This window comes from Myotis myotis, unplaced genomic scaffold, assembly GCF_014108235.1.
Source record: "Myotis myotis isolate mMyoMyo1 unplaced genomic scaffold, mMyoMyo1.p scaffold_m19_p_17, whole genome shotgun sequence".
In the NCBI taxonomy this organism is placed as follows: domain Eukaryota; kingdom Metazoa; phylum Chordata; class Mammalia; order Chiroptera; family Vespertilionidae; genus Myotis; species Myotis myotis.
Window position 1 is genome coordinate 18,957,076 of NW_023416321.1, and position 17,125 is coordinate 18,974,200.

At 55.2% G+C, this 17,125-nt stretch overlaps 1 protein-coding gene and 1 long non-coding RNA gene across 3 annotated transcripts in view; both read right to left on the reverse strand.

Moving 5' to 3' along the window:
- The window catches only part of ACE (angiotensin I converting enzyme), a 28,099-nt gene extending 22,264 nt beyond the window's left edge, over positions 1-5,835 (reverse strand). The window contains exons 1-10 of one of the 2 annotated variants that reach the window (XM_036340683.1): positions 5,438-5,773; positions 4,702-4,869; positions 4,030-4,123; positions 3,297-3,440; positions 2,624-2,815; positions 1,951-2,048; positions 1,382-1,554; positions 841-1,064; positions 423-567; positions 23-121 (exon numbers count right to left, since the gene is read on the reverse strand). In XM_036340683.1, the coding sequence (XP_036196576.1) occupies positions 23-121; positions 423-567; positions 841-1,064; positions 1,382-1,554; positions 1,951-2,048; positions 2,624-2,815; positions 3,297-3,440; positions 4,030-4,123; positions 4,702-4,869; positions 5,438-5,701 (1,601 nt within the window). In that variant the 5' untranslated portion in view covers positions 5,702-5,773. Of the gene's footprint in view, positions 1-22; positions 122-422; positions 568-840; positions 1,065-1,381; positions 1,555-1,950; positions 2,049-2,623; positions 2,816-3,296; positions 3,441-4,029; positions 4,124-4,701; positions 4,870-5,437 lie in introns of both variants that reach the window. The other variant, XM_036340685.1, reaches the window with a different exon arrangement.
- A 4,208-nt stretch (positions 5,836-10,043) lies between these two features.
- On the reverse strand, positions 10,044-14,515 carry LOC118671126. Its single transcript, XR_004972620.1, has 3 exons — positions 13,910-14,515; positions 13,419-13,645; positions 10,044-12,263 (listed from the first exon to the last, which is right to left on the reverse strand). It is a non-coding gene; the product is annotated as an uncharacterized LOC118671126 (long non-coding RNA).
- Between the last annotated feature and the right edge of the window lie 2,610 nt (positions 14,516-17,125).

Sequence of the window (17,125 nt, forward strand, 5' to 3'; positions counted from 1 at the left end):
GGATTGGGTGGGGCAGCAGTACCTGATGTACGGTGTCATATGTGGGATGTGATACTTAGATCCCGCATCAAAGTGGGTTTCATTTCGGATAACTGGGGCACAGACGCCCTGATACTTGACTCTAGAAGAAAATGGTTAAATTACCTTAGGACCTAAGTGTTGCATATGGGCTGATTTAGACTTTGCAGACAAGGCTGCTAAGCAGGCATTTCTCCCCACCCCCTGGCCACCCCTTCCCCATCAGGTGAGCTGGGGAGGAAGGGCTCCTGGGGGAGGGAGTTTTCGGCAGGAAAGAAGAAAGCAGTGGGGAAAAGGATGGAGACATCATTAGAGAGGAGTGGACTGGGACTGATGGAGGCAGGAGGCTCCTGCTTGCCCAGGAGGGGTGGCCATCAGGCCCTTCCTGATCCCCATTCACTCACCGAAGATACCACCAGTCAGAGTTGTAGCGGGAAGGAGGGGTGCGTCCACTAAAGACCGCCCAACGCCACTGGTCCACCAAGTAGCCAAAGGGCAGGAAGGCAATTTTTTCCAGTGCCATCTTTAACAAGTAATTGATGTCGCTTTCTGTTGGCAGATGAGAGGAGAGGTCGGAGGAGAAAAGGGAGTCCAGCTGGGATCAGGCGGGGCAGAGGCAGAGAAGAGAGGACCAGCCTTGGAGACGATGGGCACTGCTTGGCAGAGGGTCCTTGGGCAGAGTTGAGTTGGGCCTCAGGTGGATTCCCAAACGTGCCTGCCCCGAGCAGTGCAGCAGAAATGAGAAGGGCAGTTGGGAGCAGGCGCTAGCGGAATCCTGCTGTGGACATTGTGGGGCTGGCTGGGGCCTCTACGCCCCCATACCTGTGTCGTTGATGACTTGGTCCAGCAGGCCAATTTTGTGCAGATGGACAGGAGTGGAGACAGAGAGCGCCAGCACATCCCCGATGGCCTCATGGAAGCCAGGGTTGGCGCCTTGGCGCAGGGAGACAGGCTGGTCCTTGTACTGCAGGTAGTACTGGATGTGGCCCATCTCGTGGTGCACTGTGGACAGCTGCTCCATAGCCACCCGTGTGCACTGCTTGATCCTGGGGCAGGGGAAGGGCGAGGGTGAGGGCGAAGGACGGGGCAGCGCAGGGACCAGAGCAGGGGGAGAGGACTGCCCTGTGTGTTGCTGGTGGAAACGTACAGACGCTTGGCCCTGCCCAGCCCACATCATTCCAAGGTGCAGAGCTGACTAACCGTGAAAGCTGCTGAGGGGGGCGGCCCAATGGCAGCCCTGGCATAGACCAGCCCCTCTGCCAGTGCTGGGCCTGGGGTAGAGGCGGGCCTGGGAACTGGCTTCTCTGTGCCCAGGCTGCCTGCCTTTCCCGAAGCCCCAGAACCCTCCTGCCCGTGTCTAGACCTGAAGTCCTTCCTGTTGTAGAAGTCCCAGGCAGAGGCGTGGCACACCATCTCACGCCCGTCGTTTGGGTTCTCCAGCATGGACTCTGCCCAAAACTCAGGCGGCATGGGCAAGAGCCCCAGGGAGGTGAAGAACTCCTCCGCCACCCGGAACATGTGTGTGGCGTTCCAGCCCTGGGGGTGGGTGTGGGGACAGGTCAGGGGCCGGCTGCCGGGAGCTCACTGTCGCTGCCCCGGGGCAGGTCTGGGGTCGCCCACCCAGGTCAGCTCCTGCCCATGGAGGGTGTGTCTGCTCTGTGGCCTCTTCCCAGAGGTGTGGCCCCTAAGAACCAGAGCAGATAAGTGAAGTAGACTCCTCACACCCCACCAGTGGGGGCCTAGAGAGGGGGACAGGCACCTCCCCGAGGACATTCAGCCCAGCTTATCGCCTGTACACACACTCGGGCTGCTGCTCTGTAGAAAGGGAGGGACTGAGTGTCCACCCAGCCTGTCCCCTGCACGTGGCCCCTTCTCGCCCCTCTCCCCTGTCTCCCTTCTGTTGCCTCCACCCTGGCCCAGGGTGCACCATACCTCCTTCACCATAGTTTCGGTGACATCGAGAGTGGGTTTGTCAGGGAAAGGCACCACCATGTTGTAGATGTTGTCCCAGCTCTGGGCCCACATGTCCCCTAGAGGAAGGAGGAGAGCCGGAGAGCTTGGCTCCTGCTCAGCCAAAGCCTGCTTCCCCCTGCCCGGCACTGAACCCCCGGGTCCCCCCCGCAGCCAGACCCTGGGGCTGAGGCCAGGAATCTCCACATCAGTCCCATTCATAGTGCCAAGTGCTCTGGATGCCCCGGTGCCAAGCAGGAGCCCAGGCAAGGCTGTCGGGCCCTTTCTGATGGTGCTGGGATCCCTGCCTTCCAGGCCTGAGGTGGGAACCTGGGGATGGCCTCCTGGGGCACATACTATGATTCTTCTTCCTCCCCCTGGAGTCAAAGCCTCAGTGTGACTCCTGGCTCAGCCTTTGACTAGCCCTCTGCCCTCTGCCCTCTGCCCTCTGCCCTCTGCCAAGTCACTCATGTGTCAAGAGCCTCAGGTCCCCATCTGGACAGCAGGAGTGATAAGGAGGAGGATCTCCTGCTTTATGATCACGTTGGACGAGCCTCAAGGGCTCATGCGTGTGGGAGGGAACAGTGGGGTGCTCTAAAATGGGAGACAACGAGAACAATGCCTGGGACGTGTGGAGGCAAGGCCGGGTCCTTACCCAGCAGGTGAGCAGGGATGGGTCCCCTGAGGTTGATGTATCTGTCCCCGTAGCGTTGGTGCAGCTTGCGACGGACGTAGGCATGGAGGTTCAGATAGAGGGGCTCTATTTGATGGAAGAGGTTCTCCAGATCCTCCACTAAGGTGGGCGACTCATACCAGGAGCGCCAGTAGTCCCCTGTGTCTGCGAAGCCTGGCAGGGGGTGGTGGTGGGGTGCAGCTCAGGCCAGAGCCTCTAACACTCCGCCTCCCAGCATCCCTTTCTCCTGGCTCGGGGCCTGTGCCCCTGCCAGCTGGTGGAAAGGCTGGTTTGAGGTCTATACTTTTCTAACCAGGAGTTGAACTCCAGCTAACTAGATCCTGGAGAGCCAAGAGGCAAGGACGAGTGCTGGGGAGGGGGGAGTGCCAGGAGGGGCAGGGCAGAAGGATGGAGTCAGGGCAAGGCAGCAGCCTGGTAGAAGGCAGACGCAGCAGCCTGGTAGAAGGCAGACGGGGCTCAAGCTTGGTTCTGCCACCCATGATCTGTGCAACCTTTGGCCAGTGGATGGAGCCATCCCGACAGCTGCTCTGTCTGCCTCAGGAGTTGGGGCTCAAGGGAGATAGTGGATGGGAGAACACCTTTCAAGCTGGGGAGGGCGGCACCCACACAGGGGGGCGGGGCAGGACATGCTCACCATCTTGCTTGAAGGCCTCATTGCTGAGGGCAGTGAATTCCTGGAACAGGGGTTTCAGTGGGATGCCCACGGCATTGTGCCAGCCCTCCCAGACGTACAGCAGCAGCCCGTAGTTTCGTGTGACAGACAGGACATGCATGAGGTCTGAGACGCAAAGGAGCAGGGTCAGAAGACTTCTGTGTCGAAGTCGGTGTCAGCCTTCACCAGAGCTCCCACATTGGTCCTCTCCATTTCCACCCGCTTCCTCAACATCACGATACCCCCAAAGCCAAGGGCGATCTATACGCTGGGTGGCATGAGGCTGGGAGCTCTATGAAGCAAGCACCCAGCCAGGGTCATTGTCTCCAGGGAAATGCTCATCGAAGGTGGTTACACAAAGGGCACATCCAAAGGCCAAAACCCGAACAGACCCTTCATGGCTCATTGGATGGAGTGGCTGACTCAGCCGGCCTGGGACATGGGGGTGGGTGTGAGGGGAGAAGAGGAGGCTATAATCAGAAGCTGGGAGGCGTCTAAGGCCTATGGAGGGCCCTTGGGGAGACGGAGAGGACCCATGAAAGGGAAAAACAACAACAACAAGCAGTCAGGAGGCAGGCCAGTGGCAATGGGAGAGGCCAAAGCACAGAGGGGTGGGGTGGATGGGGCTGGAGATTCTAGAAGTCAGTTTGCCAGGAAAAACAGGGTGCAGGGTGATGGGAAGGGCTAGAGAGAGGCAGCAGCGACAGGGCTGTACCTGGGTCCAGGAACCAGCAGCTGTCATTCATGTTGGGGTAGCAGACCCTGGCAGAAGTGAAGACTCTGTTCATGTGGCTCTGCAGAGAGTTGTACTAGGGAGAGTCGAGAGCATGTTAGTGACCGATAGCCCCAGGACCACTTGGCCATCCCTCCCCTTTTTGCTAAACGGAAAAGAAGCCTCAGAGAGGGGATGTGGCTTGTTCAGGCCTCTCAGTGGCGCCAGGAGCACTTCTGACCAAGAAAGGCAGCCGCTGGAGGTGGAGACAAGTGTCCTGGGAGTTAGGGGTCGGCTCCCACCTCAAAGTGAGGGCAAATCCCTCTCACTCTCTGTGGCTTCGATGCCTTCCCAGTCCCTACTCTTTCTATGGACATCTCTAAAGCAAACCTGCCTAGGGAGAAATTCTGAAAACGCTGGTTTCATCTTTTGCGGTTTATTTGCAGTTTGCTTTTTACTCCATGATACTTGCTGTAGCATCAAGTAACGTTCCGTCCCACCTCCAAGGAAAAGCAATGTTCCAGGAGGCCATTCTATGCTCTGGCTGGTTTCCCCTGCAGTTCCCAGGGTCCGCTGACCGGAAAGGCAGCCCGCCCAAGCTCCCCTCCCCATCTCAGTTGGGCACTGGGAGGCACCGGCCACTTCTTCCTCTACCCTCCAGTCCACGGGGCCCACCTGCTGCCGCTTCTCCAGGGGCAGGTTGGCAGGGCCCAGAATGCGCACGCCACTGAGGACCCTTCGCAGTATCGGGTCAGTGAAGTTCTGCCAGATTGGGTCGAACAGTTCCTTGGCCTTGAGGCCCCAGACCTCGGCAAACTCTTGGTTGAGCAGGGTGGATTCCTCCTGTGAGCACAGGGATGGCAGGGGAGTGTAGATGGGGAGGGCATGGGCGGGGGAGGGCAGGAAGGCCAAGGCCTCCAGGAGCAGGACTTTCTCCCCCTGGGCCCGGGGGCCAGGAACTGGGGGGGGGGGGGGGGACTCTGCCCCAGGGGAGCGTGGAGCAGAAATTGGGGCAAGAGAGGCAGCGGGAGGAGAGGGAGAACAGACAGGGATGAGCGGCGACAGAAAGAGAAGGAGGGCTCGGAGCAGAGGGCACCCTTAGCCCAAACCCTCAGCTGCTGGCCCGCCCGGCGCTGCCCTGTGCGGGGACTGGGTCTCCGTGGAGCCAGCCTCGTCCATCCCGCTCTTGGAGGGCGCGGACCATGCGCCCGGCACCGCGCTCGGCCGCCCACCTCCTGTCTGATGGGCGGGTGGGAGTGGGGGGCGTGGGGGAGGCCGGAGGGCCCGGGGCCCGGGGCCCGGGGGCGCGCCCCCCGCGGTGACTCCCCCAACCCCCGGCCCCCCCTGCCCGCCGCGGGCCTGTGATTGGGCGCCCGGGCCCCGCCCCGCCCCCGCCCGGCCCCGCGCCCACCTGGCGCCGCGCGTTCTCGTCGGTGATGTTGGTGTCGTGCGCCCAGCTGGCCACCGAGCTCTGGTACAGCACCTGCTCGGCCTTGGGGTTGAAGCTCTGCACGAAGAGCTGCGCCCCAGCCTCGTCGGCGGAGAAGTCTCCGGGCTGCATCTCGGGGGCGAGCGCCAGCGCGGAGGGCGGCGGCGGCAGCGGCAGGAGCAGCAGCAGGAGCGGCGACAGGAGCGGCGGCGGCCCCGGCCCCCGGCGGCCCGACGCGGCCCCCATGGCGCGGTGCGCGGTGCGCGGTGCTGCCCCGTCTCCCGCGCCGCGCCGGCTCTGCGGATTATAAAACCCGGCGGCCGCCGCCTTCCGACACACCCCCACCTCCCCGCCCCGCCGCGCTTCCTCCTCGGCTCCCAGCGCCCGGCCGCGCGGGCCTAACGGAGCGGGGCGGGGACCGGCGCTTCTGGGCCCGCCCGGGCAGGGGCGCCGGCCCGGGGAGGGGCCCGGGCGGCCCAGCCCGCGGGTGCGGAGGGGGCTTAGGTCAGACTCTGGCCGAGGAAGCTCGCCAGGCCCCGCTGCCCCCCACACGCACACCTCTGAGGAGGAGGGACCCAGCAGTTTGCTGGGACACCCCAGCCTGCCCACCGGGCTCCCTCCTCCTGCCCATCACACAGACTCACCGCTTCGGTGCGAGTCCCGGCCCCGCGGTCTCTGCCGCTCAGCCTCCCGGCCTAACAGCCCAGGCCTCCGGGACTCCAGAGTGACACACAAGGTGGGCGCAGCAGGCACAGGTTAATGAGCAGGCACCCCGCTGCCTCCTTCAGGAGGCCGTGTGTGTGTGTGTGTGTGTGTGTGTGTGTGTGTGTGTGTGCGCGCGCGTGTGCGTGTGTGGTCCATGTGGGTGGGGGGGGGGAGTGTCGGCTTTGGCGGGCACCTGGGGTGCTGCAAAGATGTTCAGACACCCCCCTCCCCTGCCCCCGCCCGCCCCAACACACACACACCTGGGGACTGGGTGGGGGGCTGGTGGGAAAGGGGGGAAGAATGGGGGGCTGTCCTGGGAGGGGGGCAGAGAGGCACAGGGGTGCTGGCACACCTGCCTCTTCCTATTGGGGACACAGCTGCCGGTCGTTCCTGCGGAAGCAGCCCCCCAGAGGCAGCCTTTGACAGCTACAAAGAGGAGCCTAGCGAGAGAACAGCCCTTGGCTTGACAGTTGAAAAAACCAAGTCACCTCGTTACCACACTCCACACCAGTCTTTCCCTGTCTCATCCACATGTCCCTTTAAGTGACAAGCATTGGGGAAGGGAGGAGAGTGGCATCCTTTTGAGGTGGTAGTGGAGGTTGGGGGGGCCTCCCCTAACTCCTTAGCACCATGGTGTCTGTCCCCAGAGGTCGGAGGACCCTACACCCCAGCAGACTCCCCAAGGATGTGGAGGGTTCTGTGAAAGAAGTAGAGGCTGGGCAGAGGGGCCAGCGTCACCTGCTTGGAGTCCCCAACCCATTCGCTGCTTGGGGCCTCTGGAGTCTCCTGACTCCTGGGTGTCTGTAGGTGGTATGGAGCCTGGGGCTCGGAGGGACACACGGGCTCACGTGTCCCGCTCAGCTCGGCGTAGGGAGTGTGTGCAGGAGGCTGTGCGACTTGAGTAGACCCGAGGTCATACTGAGTTGTCAGGTGACATGGTACCAGGGAGAAGTGTGTAGCGGACGGGGGCAGGAGTGGGGAGGAAGGTGGGCGAAAGAGGAAAGGGCTGCCCCAGCTCCAGGAGTGGGGAAGGCAGGGTGTTGCCAGTAACCACAGTGGAGGGGAGAGAGGAGGAAGGGAGGAGGAAAGCTGGGGTCCTGTGGCTTTTCCTCTCACCAAGGGACAACAGTGTACTTCAGTGCTGGCCAGTGGACACCCGTGATCAGAGTGGCCCTAGTGAGGGTGAGGGCCAGGCTGAGGGTGAGGCAGTGGCCTGGGCTCTCCTCCTTGGAGCCACCCAGCTCTCCGGTGGTCCTGGCAGCTTGGTTTTCCAGGCTTTAAGGCCAAGGGTCATCCATGCACGTGAACTTCTGTCTTTTGGGAGGGAGCAGTCTGTCCACCGGTGGAGGTTGGAGGGAGGGATTTTGAGAGTGGCACCCCTTCAGGCCTTGGGGGAGTGGTCCTGGGGGGCCAGGGCTGGGGGAATGGGTAGAGAGGAAGAAGAGTCTGAGGTTCCGCTTGTAACCAGGGAGCCCTTCTCTACTATCAGCAAAGAAACGCTGCAGAAGGCAGATGGAGGAGGTTTCAGCTGGGGCCCCGCCTCTGAAGGGCTCCTGAGAACTGAGTCTGGGAGGATGGTGGAGCCCATGTTCGGTCCTGCCGGCCCATTCTCAGGCTCACGGTGTGGCATCGTGACAGTGGCTACAGGACATCTGGGTTAGGGCCCGAGTTCAGCATGGGACAGCCTCTGCCTCCGTGAGACCTCATAGGAGAAAGGCAATTTGAGGTTGGAAGATACTCTAAACCCCCTGGTTTACCTGGAGCGAACTGATACCAGGGCTGGTTGGAGGGTCACCCTGCATCTCTGTCACGGTCACATTGGCCATAATGGCTGTTGAATTATACAGCTTCCCTGCTAAACTGTGAGTTCAGGAGGATAGAGGTTGTGTCTGCTTGTGAGCTTAGCACAGTGCTCAGCACAAACGAGGCACTCATTCAAGGAAGGGGAAGTGGAAGGAAGGGATGGCTAACATTGATATTCAATCTCCCGGTGGCAAAGGCAAGCTCACAGCCTCCTCAAGATGACATGACGCACCAAACCACACTCATTTGGAATTTGCAACAAAACAGATATCACAACCTTGATCCCGATGAGTGAAAGTTGAAAGTAACTTCTCTATATTTAGGTCTTATTCCTGATGGAGAGGCACAGTAATGAGAAGAATACTAGTACACCTTACATTTGGATGGCACTTCAGACCTTTCTAAATTCTTTTGTGTAAGTAATCTAATTTGATATTTACAATAACCTTACGAGGCAGGAGAGAGATAAGGTCCTTCGTTTGGTCAGCTACCGCCCAGCTGCTAGCAAAACAATGGAGGAGGCCTGGATCCCGCAGGAGGATCTAACTGTGATGAGGCCTGACGGACCCAGGAAATGCAGTCTGCTTAAGAGATCGCTCCATCTCTCTTCTAGGGAAGGATGGGCCACCTGGTAGCACAGCTGGAGAAAAAAAACCCTTAGAAAATACAGCCAACAATGGAATAGACTGAGTCCAGACATAGGCCTCCCATTTATGTTCAATGGGTTTTTGGCAAGGGTGCCCGGACAACTAAGTGGGGCAGTGGGAAAGGGAAGAAAGTCTTTTTACCAAAAGGTTCTGGGACAACTGAATTTCCACATGCAAAAGAATGAAGTTGGACGCCTACCTCATCCCATTTGCAAAAATTAACCCCAAATGGTCATAGAGAATGTAAGAGCTAAAAATCATAAAAATCTTATTAAAAGCACATGTATAATCTTTGTGATTTTGGATTAGGCAATGGTTTCTTAGAAATGACACCGGAAGCACAAGTTACAAAAGAAAACTTAGATAAATTGGTCTTCATCAAAATTAAAAACTTTTGTGCTTCAAAGGACGCCATCAAGAAAATGAAAAGACAACCCACAGATTGGGAGAAAGCATGTATATGATAAGGGACTTGTGTCCAGAATATATGAAGAACTATAACAATTCAACAATAAAAAGACAAATAACTCATTTAAAAAGTGGGCAGAAGATTTAAATAGACATTCTCCAAAGACACACACAAATTATCAAACACACATAGATGCTCAACTTCACTAGTCATTGGGGAAATGCAAACCAAACCACAATGAAATACCACTTCGTACCCACCAAGATGCCTAAAGTAAAAAAGGCAGATAATAGCAAACGTTGTCAAAGAGATGGAGAAATGGGAATCTGTACATTCCTGATGGATTGTAAAATGCTGAAGCAATGTTGGAAAACAGATTGGGCTCGGCCGGTGTGGCTCAGTGGTTGAGTGTCAACCTATGAACCAGGAGGTCATGGTTCTATTCCTAGTCAGGGCACGTGCTTGGGTTGTGGGCTTGATCCCTAGTAGGGGGCATGCAGGAGGCAGCCAATCAATGATTTTCTCTCCTCATTGATGTTTTTATCTCTCTCTCCCTCTCCCTTCTTCTCTGAAATCAATCAATAAAAATATATTTTTTAAAAAAGAAAACAGATTGGCAGTTCCTCAAAATGTTAAACATAGAGTTACCATGTGACCCAGCAATGCCATTCCTGGGTATGTAGCCAGGAGAATTAGAAACATGTCCACACAAAAACTTTTACATGAATGTTCAAAGCAGGATAATATTATTTATAATAACCAAAAATTGGAAAAACCCCAAATGTCCATCAACTGATGAATGAATAAACAAAATATGGTACATTTATATAACAGAGTATTGTTTAGTCCTATAAAGAAATGAAATATTTCTACAACATGGGTGAATCTTAAAAAGATTATACTGCCCTAGCTGGTTTGGCTCAGTGGATAGAACATTGGACTGAAGGGTCCCGGATTCGATTCCGGTCAAGGGCACATGCCCAGGTTGTGGGCTCGATCCCCAGGAGGGGGTGTGCAGGAGGCAGCTGACCAATAATTCTCTCTCAACATTGATGTTTCTATCTCTCTCTCCCTCTTCCTTCCTCTCTGAAATAAGTAAAAGTATATATTTTAAAAAAGATTACACTAAGTGAAGGATGCCAGTCATAAAGGCCACATAGGTATAAATCCATTTAAGTGAAATGTCTAGAATAGGCAAATCCATAGACAGAAAGTAGATGAGTGGTGCCAGGGGTTGGAGGGAGGGGGAATGGGAGTGATTGCCAATGGTATGGAGTTTCTTCACGGGACGATGAAGATGTTCTAGTGAAATGATTGGTGATGGTTGCACAGCTCTGCAAATATACTAGAAACCTCTGAATTGTACACTTTAAACGGGGGAATTTTGTAGTCTAGGTATAATTATATTTCAATGTAACTTACTTAAAAATATGCCCAAACGTTTACTTCTGTCATTCTATGTTCATCAAGGAATCTCCTGATTATTGGTCTGTTTTCAGAGAAGCCCGTGGTTCTCTCACTGAATACCCTCTTTGCTTAGTCCAGACCTACCCATCTCCCAAAGCCCTAACATGAACAGTGCCTTCCCGGGCCTTGGCCAGTATTTTGAACTCCTTGGTTCCCAGGCAGCTCTCACTTGCCCCTTCCATACTCACCCAGGTGACTGAGATGCAAAAGTTGGTGAGCTGTGAATATGCTGGGCTTGGGGTAGGGTAGGGGGTGTAGGGGGTATTCAACCCCTCCTGAAGACCCTCTGGGGTGGACGCCTGGTCCAGCATCCTCCTGAGGCAGGAGGCAGGCAGAGAAAAGGAGCAAAGGGTCTCGTGACTGCAGAAAGGGGAGGGGACTGAGGAGCCCCAGAGGCGGTGGGGGCGGGAGTGAGCAACTGGCTCCTCAGCCACCCACCTCCTCACAGCAAAGGCCCTCCTAAACCTAGTCCTCATCTCCTCGCTCTCCGACCACCTAACCTGCTTCTAGAATGTTCCTCTCCTAGGAGCATGCTTTTCAAGGCATCATCACCCCTTTTAACTCCTCCCTCCATCCAATCACTGCTGCCCCCTTTCCTTCCTTGCTCCCTCTGCTGGCCCTGAACCCACGTCTCTCCGTCTCTGCTTCCCACCCACACCCCCAGTGGCTGCCTCCCTCCACTGCCTCTGCGTCTTCAGTCAGGGCACCGCCCAACCTAAACCTTCCTTAGGAGGAGGCCTGGCACCCTCTGCTCACATCCCAGTGCTGACCAGTGGACATTCCTTTGTTTCCTTGGCTTGAAATGTGAGTCTTCCAGCGACTGGTTTGACCAACTCCTAGTCCTCCTATCAGGGCGCAGTCTGAGAGACACCCCCAGGGGCTTGGCACCCCTTCGGGAATTGCTTGTAAATATCCGGGAGTCTGTGTTGGCGAGACCAGTCTCAGGCTCTGGCACAAGCACTGTGGGCCCAGGAGAAACGTGTGGAGGAACAAGTGAGAGAAAGTGAAGGAGCGAGATGTTTTTAACGAAGGCTAGGCAGGATTAGGCAATAGGAGGCAGGACAGACACGAGTCCAAGATTACTCAGACGTTCCTGGCCGGGGCGGCCGGCGGAGGCGGGCTGTCACTGTCCGCAGCCCTGGCAAAGCCGGCCTCGCCCTGGGCCTGGCGAAGAGACGTGCACCTTCCCTGACCCCGCCTGCTGGGTCGGAGCCTGACACACAAACCAGAGTGCAGGGGGACAGGCTCCAAACAGGCTCATTGCCACGGGTGTTATCCTTGGAACGTAACGTTAAAACACACACAGTATCTTTCTCATTAAATTTGTGCTGCTGGTCATGAAACCGGGGGGAGAGCTAAACACAGGCACAAAAGAAAACTTTTTCAAAAGGTGGGTGTGCGACGTCAAAGCAGTGAGGTTGGGTTCTGTGGATACCCTGCCTCCAGAGGGAGAGATCGGAGGCAGATAAACAAACTGGTGACTTTTCCCATGAGAAGATCTGCAGGTTTTCACCAGCTCCTGGGTGCAGTGTGGACCACAGGGCTGCCCTGGTTGCCAGCGCGGCCCCCAGCCTCCTCGGCTGCACCAGTAACTCACGTGGGCGGGATTGGGGCCCCCTCTGTGCCGTCAGACCGGCCCTGGGGTTTTCCTCGAACATGCGTGTGCAGTGTGTGAGGCATCTGGAAACGTCTGCGGTCCATTCACAAGGGGATGAGCAGGTGCAGAAGGATCTGGAAACCATCGCTCTGGGGAAGCACTGCAGGTGGTGTGTGTCCGCTGGAGAAAAGGAGACACACGGACACGGATGCTACCTCTCCTGTTGAAGGGTGGTCACGTCAAAGAGAGAAGAAGACTCACTAAGTGTTTCTCTAGAGAGCCAAGGGAAGAACAATGAGTATAAATGATGAGGCAGAAGTCGGAGTTAGCGTAAGAAATCAGAGCATCCAGCCCTAACCAGTTTGGCTCAGTGGATAGAGCGCTAGCCTGCGGACTGAAAGGTCCCTGGTTCAAATGTACCTTGGTTGTGGGCACATTCCCAGTAGGAGGTGTGTAGGAGGCAGCTGGTCAATGTTTCTCTCTCATTGATGTTTCTAACTCTCTATTCCTCTCTGTAAAAAATCAATAAAAGTGTTTTAACCAAGGTCTCCTCTCTGAGAAAGGTTGTTTCCCCAGGTAGGGATTTTCCCCTGAAGTTAGGGAGGGAATAAAACCTCTTAACTAAGTGCCAGGCGGGTAATTAATCACTTTAACTACGAACAATCGTGCTTAAGCTACATAATCTTTACTCCCTGGAATGAAGAGAAGAAACGCCCTAACCTTTGTAATAGAGATTGATAGGATTGAATCAACTGGTATAAATACAGATGCAACAAGACAGCAAGACCCAGAACTTAGAACACAGAACTTAGAACACAGAACTTAGAATACAGAGCTTAGAACACAGAACTTAGAATGCGGAACCAAGAGAGACAGAACCTAGGCACAGAACCTACACAGAACTAGAGACAGAAGAACTTCGCTGGAGAGAACATGGCAAAAGATCCTGGACTGAACCTGACTACAGAAATGGGCAAGAGAACCTGGCTAGAACTTGGTGACTGAACCTGGCTGGAGAACTTGGCTACAGATATTTTTTTAAAAAGAAAGAATTCTTCAGTTTCATTTTTTTTAAAAAAAGAAAAGAAATCAGAGCAGTCCAGCCCACGGAGCCAGTGAGCTTCCTGTCCCTGGAAATGTTTACATGGAGGGTGTCACGGATAAGGTTGGCATCACTGGCACAATAAGCAGTGGTTCCTCACCTTTTCCCCTTCCAAACATCCCATGGCTAAGAAATCCCATGTTTTGACATGTGTGTCTCTTTAATAAATTACACTTATCCAAAGGAAAAATTATCCCCCTTTACTCGTCAGAAACCCCTATGCTAGCAGTCACCTGATGCCTAGCAAGGCCTGGGCCCACGGACTAGAGGAAGAAGTGGCTCAGCCGTGGGCGCCTGGAGATGCTCCTAAAAAGAGGAGGTTGTGCCTCTCAGCAGCATCTTTATCTTCTAGTAATTCACCGAAACGGCCGAGACAACGGGAAGGGGAAGAGACTCCGCTGCGTGTCCCCTGGGCCTTTCAGAAACACGGAGTTGTTCCTCTGGCCACCTACACGTGAATCTATAAGAAAGGTGGTATTGTGGACATCAAGGGAACGGGCACTGCTCAAAAGGAAGGCCCCACAAATGTTGCCATGGCAAAACTGGACGAGTCCACAGTGCGACCCCGTGGGCATTGTGGGAAACAAACAAGTTAAGGGCCAGATGCTTGCCAAGAGAATTAACGGACATTCTGGGCATGTTAATTACTCCAAGAGCCACAACGGCTTCCTGAAATATGTGAAGGGAAATGATCCGAAAAAGAAGGGAGCAAAGAGCAAGGTACCTGGGTTCGACCGAAGCGCCAGCCTGGTCCGCCCAGAGAGGCCTGCCTTGTGAGAACCGCGGGAAGGAGTCCGAGCTGCTGGATCCCCTTCCCTGTGAATTCATGGCTCAATAGGTATTTAAAAAACCAGGACAATACCAAAACAACAACAGCAAGACACTTTGGGCTGTAAAAATAAACAAACAAACAAACAAATTAGATAAAGACAGGCGGTTGTGCTGGAGCTGGGTTTTGGGGATGACTTGGTTCTGCGAGCCGCCCCGGGGGAGGTCTCTGCAGCCGGGAAAGAGTGGAGGTGAGAGCACAGGCTCCTGAAAAAGGACTGAGGCTAAAGTGGGGCTGAGATGAGCTTGGAGGCTGGAGGGTGCCGGTCTGGAATTGTCAGTTCAGTAGGGGCGTGCAGGAAGAGAGCATGTGTGGGCAGCGAAGAGGAGCCAAAAAGAGGAAGAATAGATAAAATCTAATTACTTTACAAATTAGACCTTCTGCTATAAAAAGGCACCCAAGAAAATTCAAGCAAGCCCCAAACTGGGAAGGATACCTGCAACGCATGTAAATGACAAGGGCTTGGCACATACCTGGGTTGCAGGTTCAATCCCAGCTGTGTGTATCTCTCCCACATCAATGTTTCTCTCTCTCTCTCTCTCTCTCTCTCTCTCTCTCTCTCTCTCTCTCTCTCTCTGTCTCTCTCTCTCTCTCTCTCCCCTCCCTCCCTTCCACTGCCTCTAAAAAAAAATCAATTGGGAGAAATGACAAGGGACTAATATCTAGAATATATAAAGAATCGTATGAGTCAATAAGAAAAAGAATTTGGTAAAGGACTGAAACAGAAGAGCACAGAAGAAGTACAAACCCCCCATAAACATATACAAAGATGTTCCACTTCACTTAGCAACAAAGGAATGAAAAGATGCCATACGCACGAAACTGGTGCAAAGTTACAAAGTAGACAATACTGAGTGCTGCTGGAGAGGTGGCGCAACGTGGGAACGCTCCTGCGCTGCTGGCGGGAATGCAAATCAGCGCAAGTCCTTCAGAAAGCGGTCGGCCATTTGGACTCTCCTGGACTTTCGCATACCCTTGACCCAGCAACTTCACTCCCACTGCACTCCCCAGGGCAATGCATCTCAAACTGGGACAAGGTCCAGTTTTGTTTTTGTTTTTGTTTCCCATCCGTTGGGGGAATAACACTTTCATAAAATGTAATAAAAAATGAATTCCTAAAATAATGAAGTGAACAAAAAGACATAAAACATACAAGCCCTGATACTTCATTTAGAGTCAATAGACATAAAGTTACCTGAGTGCACCAAGGGGGTGTGTATGAGAATTTTCCTGGAAAATTGTTCTGTGATAGAGAAAAAGAAGAAGTTACTCAAGTGTCCAGAGACAGGGTTGGAGCCTGGAGCGTGGACTGTGGACTATATAGAGTTGTGAACATAAACGAACGGCAGCTCTGTCTATATTACTCTACGCCATAGCACCCACACGGTCTCAGAAGCATCACTGCAAGAGAAAACACAAACCCCAGAAGACTCTACTATGATGCCTTTTATTGAAGTACTGAGGCCCGATGCATGAAATTCGTGCAAAGGGCTCGGCCCTTGCAGCCCTGGCTTTGTCCGGAAGGTTGTCCAGAAGGTCATTTGGCTGTCCAGTCTAATTAGCATATTACGCTTTTATTATTATAGACTAGAGGCCCAGTGCACAAAAATTTGTGCACTCGGGGGGAAGGGGGGATCTCTCAGCCCGGCCTGTGCCCTCTCGCAGTCTGCGACCCCTCGGGAGATAACAACCTGCTTGGCTTAGGCCTGCTCCCGGGTGGCAGAGAGCAGGCCTAATCCCTAGGTGCAGCCCCTGGTTGGGCTCAGAGCAGGGCCGATTGGGGAATTGGGGCACCGCCCCCTGTCATGCACAGAGCAGGGCGGATTGGGAGGTTGCGATGCCACCCTCAGTCACGCTCAGGGTAGGGCCCATTGGGGGGTTGGGGCACCGCCCCCTGTCACACTCAAGGCAGGGTCGATGGGGAGGTTGCGGCACCACCCCCTATCACGCACAGAGCAGGGCCAATCAGGGGGTTGGGGCGCTGCCCCTGTCACGCACAGAGCAGGGCTCATCAGGGGGTTGGGGAGCTCCCCCCTGTCACGCACAGAGCAGGGCCCATCAGGGGGTCGGGGCGCCGCCCTTTATCACCCACAGAGCAGGGCCGATCAGGGGGTTGGGGCGCCGCCACTGTCACACTCAGGGCAGGGCCGATGGGGAGGTTATGGCTCTACCCCGTCACACACAGAGCAGGGCCCGTGGGGTGGGGGGGTTGGGGCGCCGTACCCTGTCACACAGAGAGCCACAGGACGATCAGGAGGTTGGGGAGCTCCCCCCTATCAGGCACAGAGCAGGGCCGATCAGGGGGTTGGGGCGCCTTCCCCTGTCAGAAACAGAGCAGGGCCCATAGGGAGGTTGTGGCCCCGCCCCCTGTCACACACAGAGCCACAGGGCGATCAGGGGGTTTGGGCGCTGCCCCTGTCATGCTGATCCCAGTGCCAGGAGACCTTGCAGCTCTGCTGATTCCGGTGCTGGGAGGCATATTACCCTTTTACTATATAGAATAGAGGCCTGGTGCATGGGTGGGGGCTGGCTGGTTTGCCCTGAAGGGTGTCCCGGATCAGGGTGGGGGTCCCCACTAGGGTGCCGGCCAGCCTGGATGAGGGGATGATGGCTGTTTGCAGCTGGTCACACACCCTTCAGGGTGGGGGTCCCCACTGGGGTGCCTGGCCAGTCTGGGTGAGGGGCTGAGGGCTGTTTTCAGGCTGGTGGGTGACTGAAGCTCCCAACCGCTCCTTTTTTTTTTTTTTTTAATTCTGGGCCAGCTTTAGCTCTGAGGCTTGGCTCCAGCTCTTAGGCCTCAGCTGCTGAAAGCAGGTATCTGGTTTGTTTGGGTTCTATAATCGAAACACTGTTTCAACTCCAGCTCTGAGATCCCGGCTGGCTGAAAGCAGGTTTCTGGGGTTTTGTTTAGCTTCTATATTTGTAACAATGTTTCAAACTGCAAGCTCAGAGGCCGGCAAGGCAGGCAGGGAATGTTGGAGTCCTCTGTCACTGAAGCAAGCAAGCCTCATGTTCACTCCACCTGCCTGGCTGCCGGCCGCCATCTTGGCTGGCAGTTAATTTGCATATCGCCCTGATTAGCCAATGGGAAGGGTAGCAGTCGTACGGCTA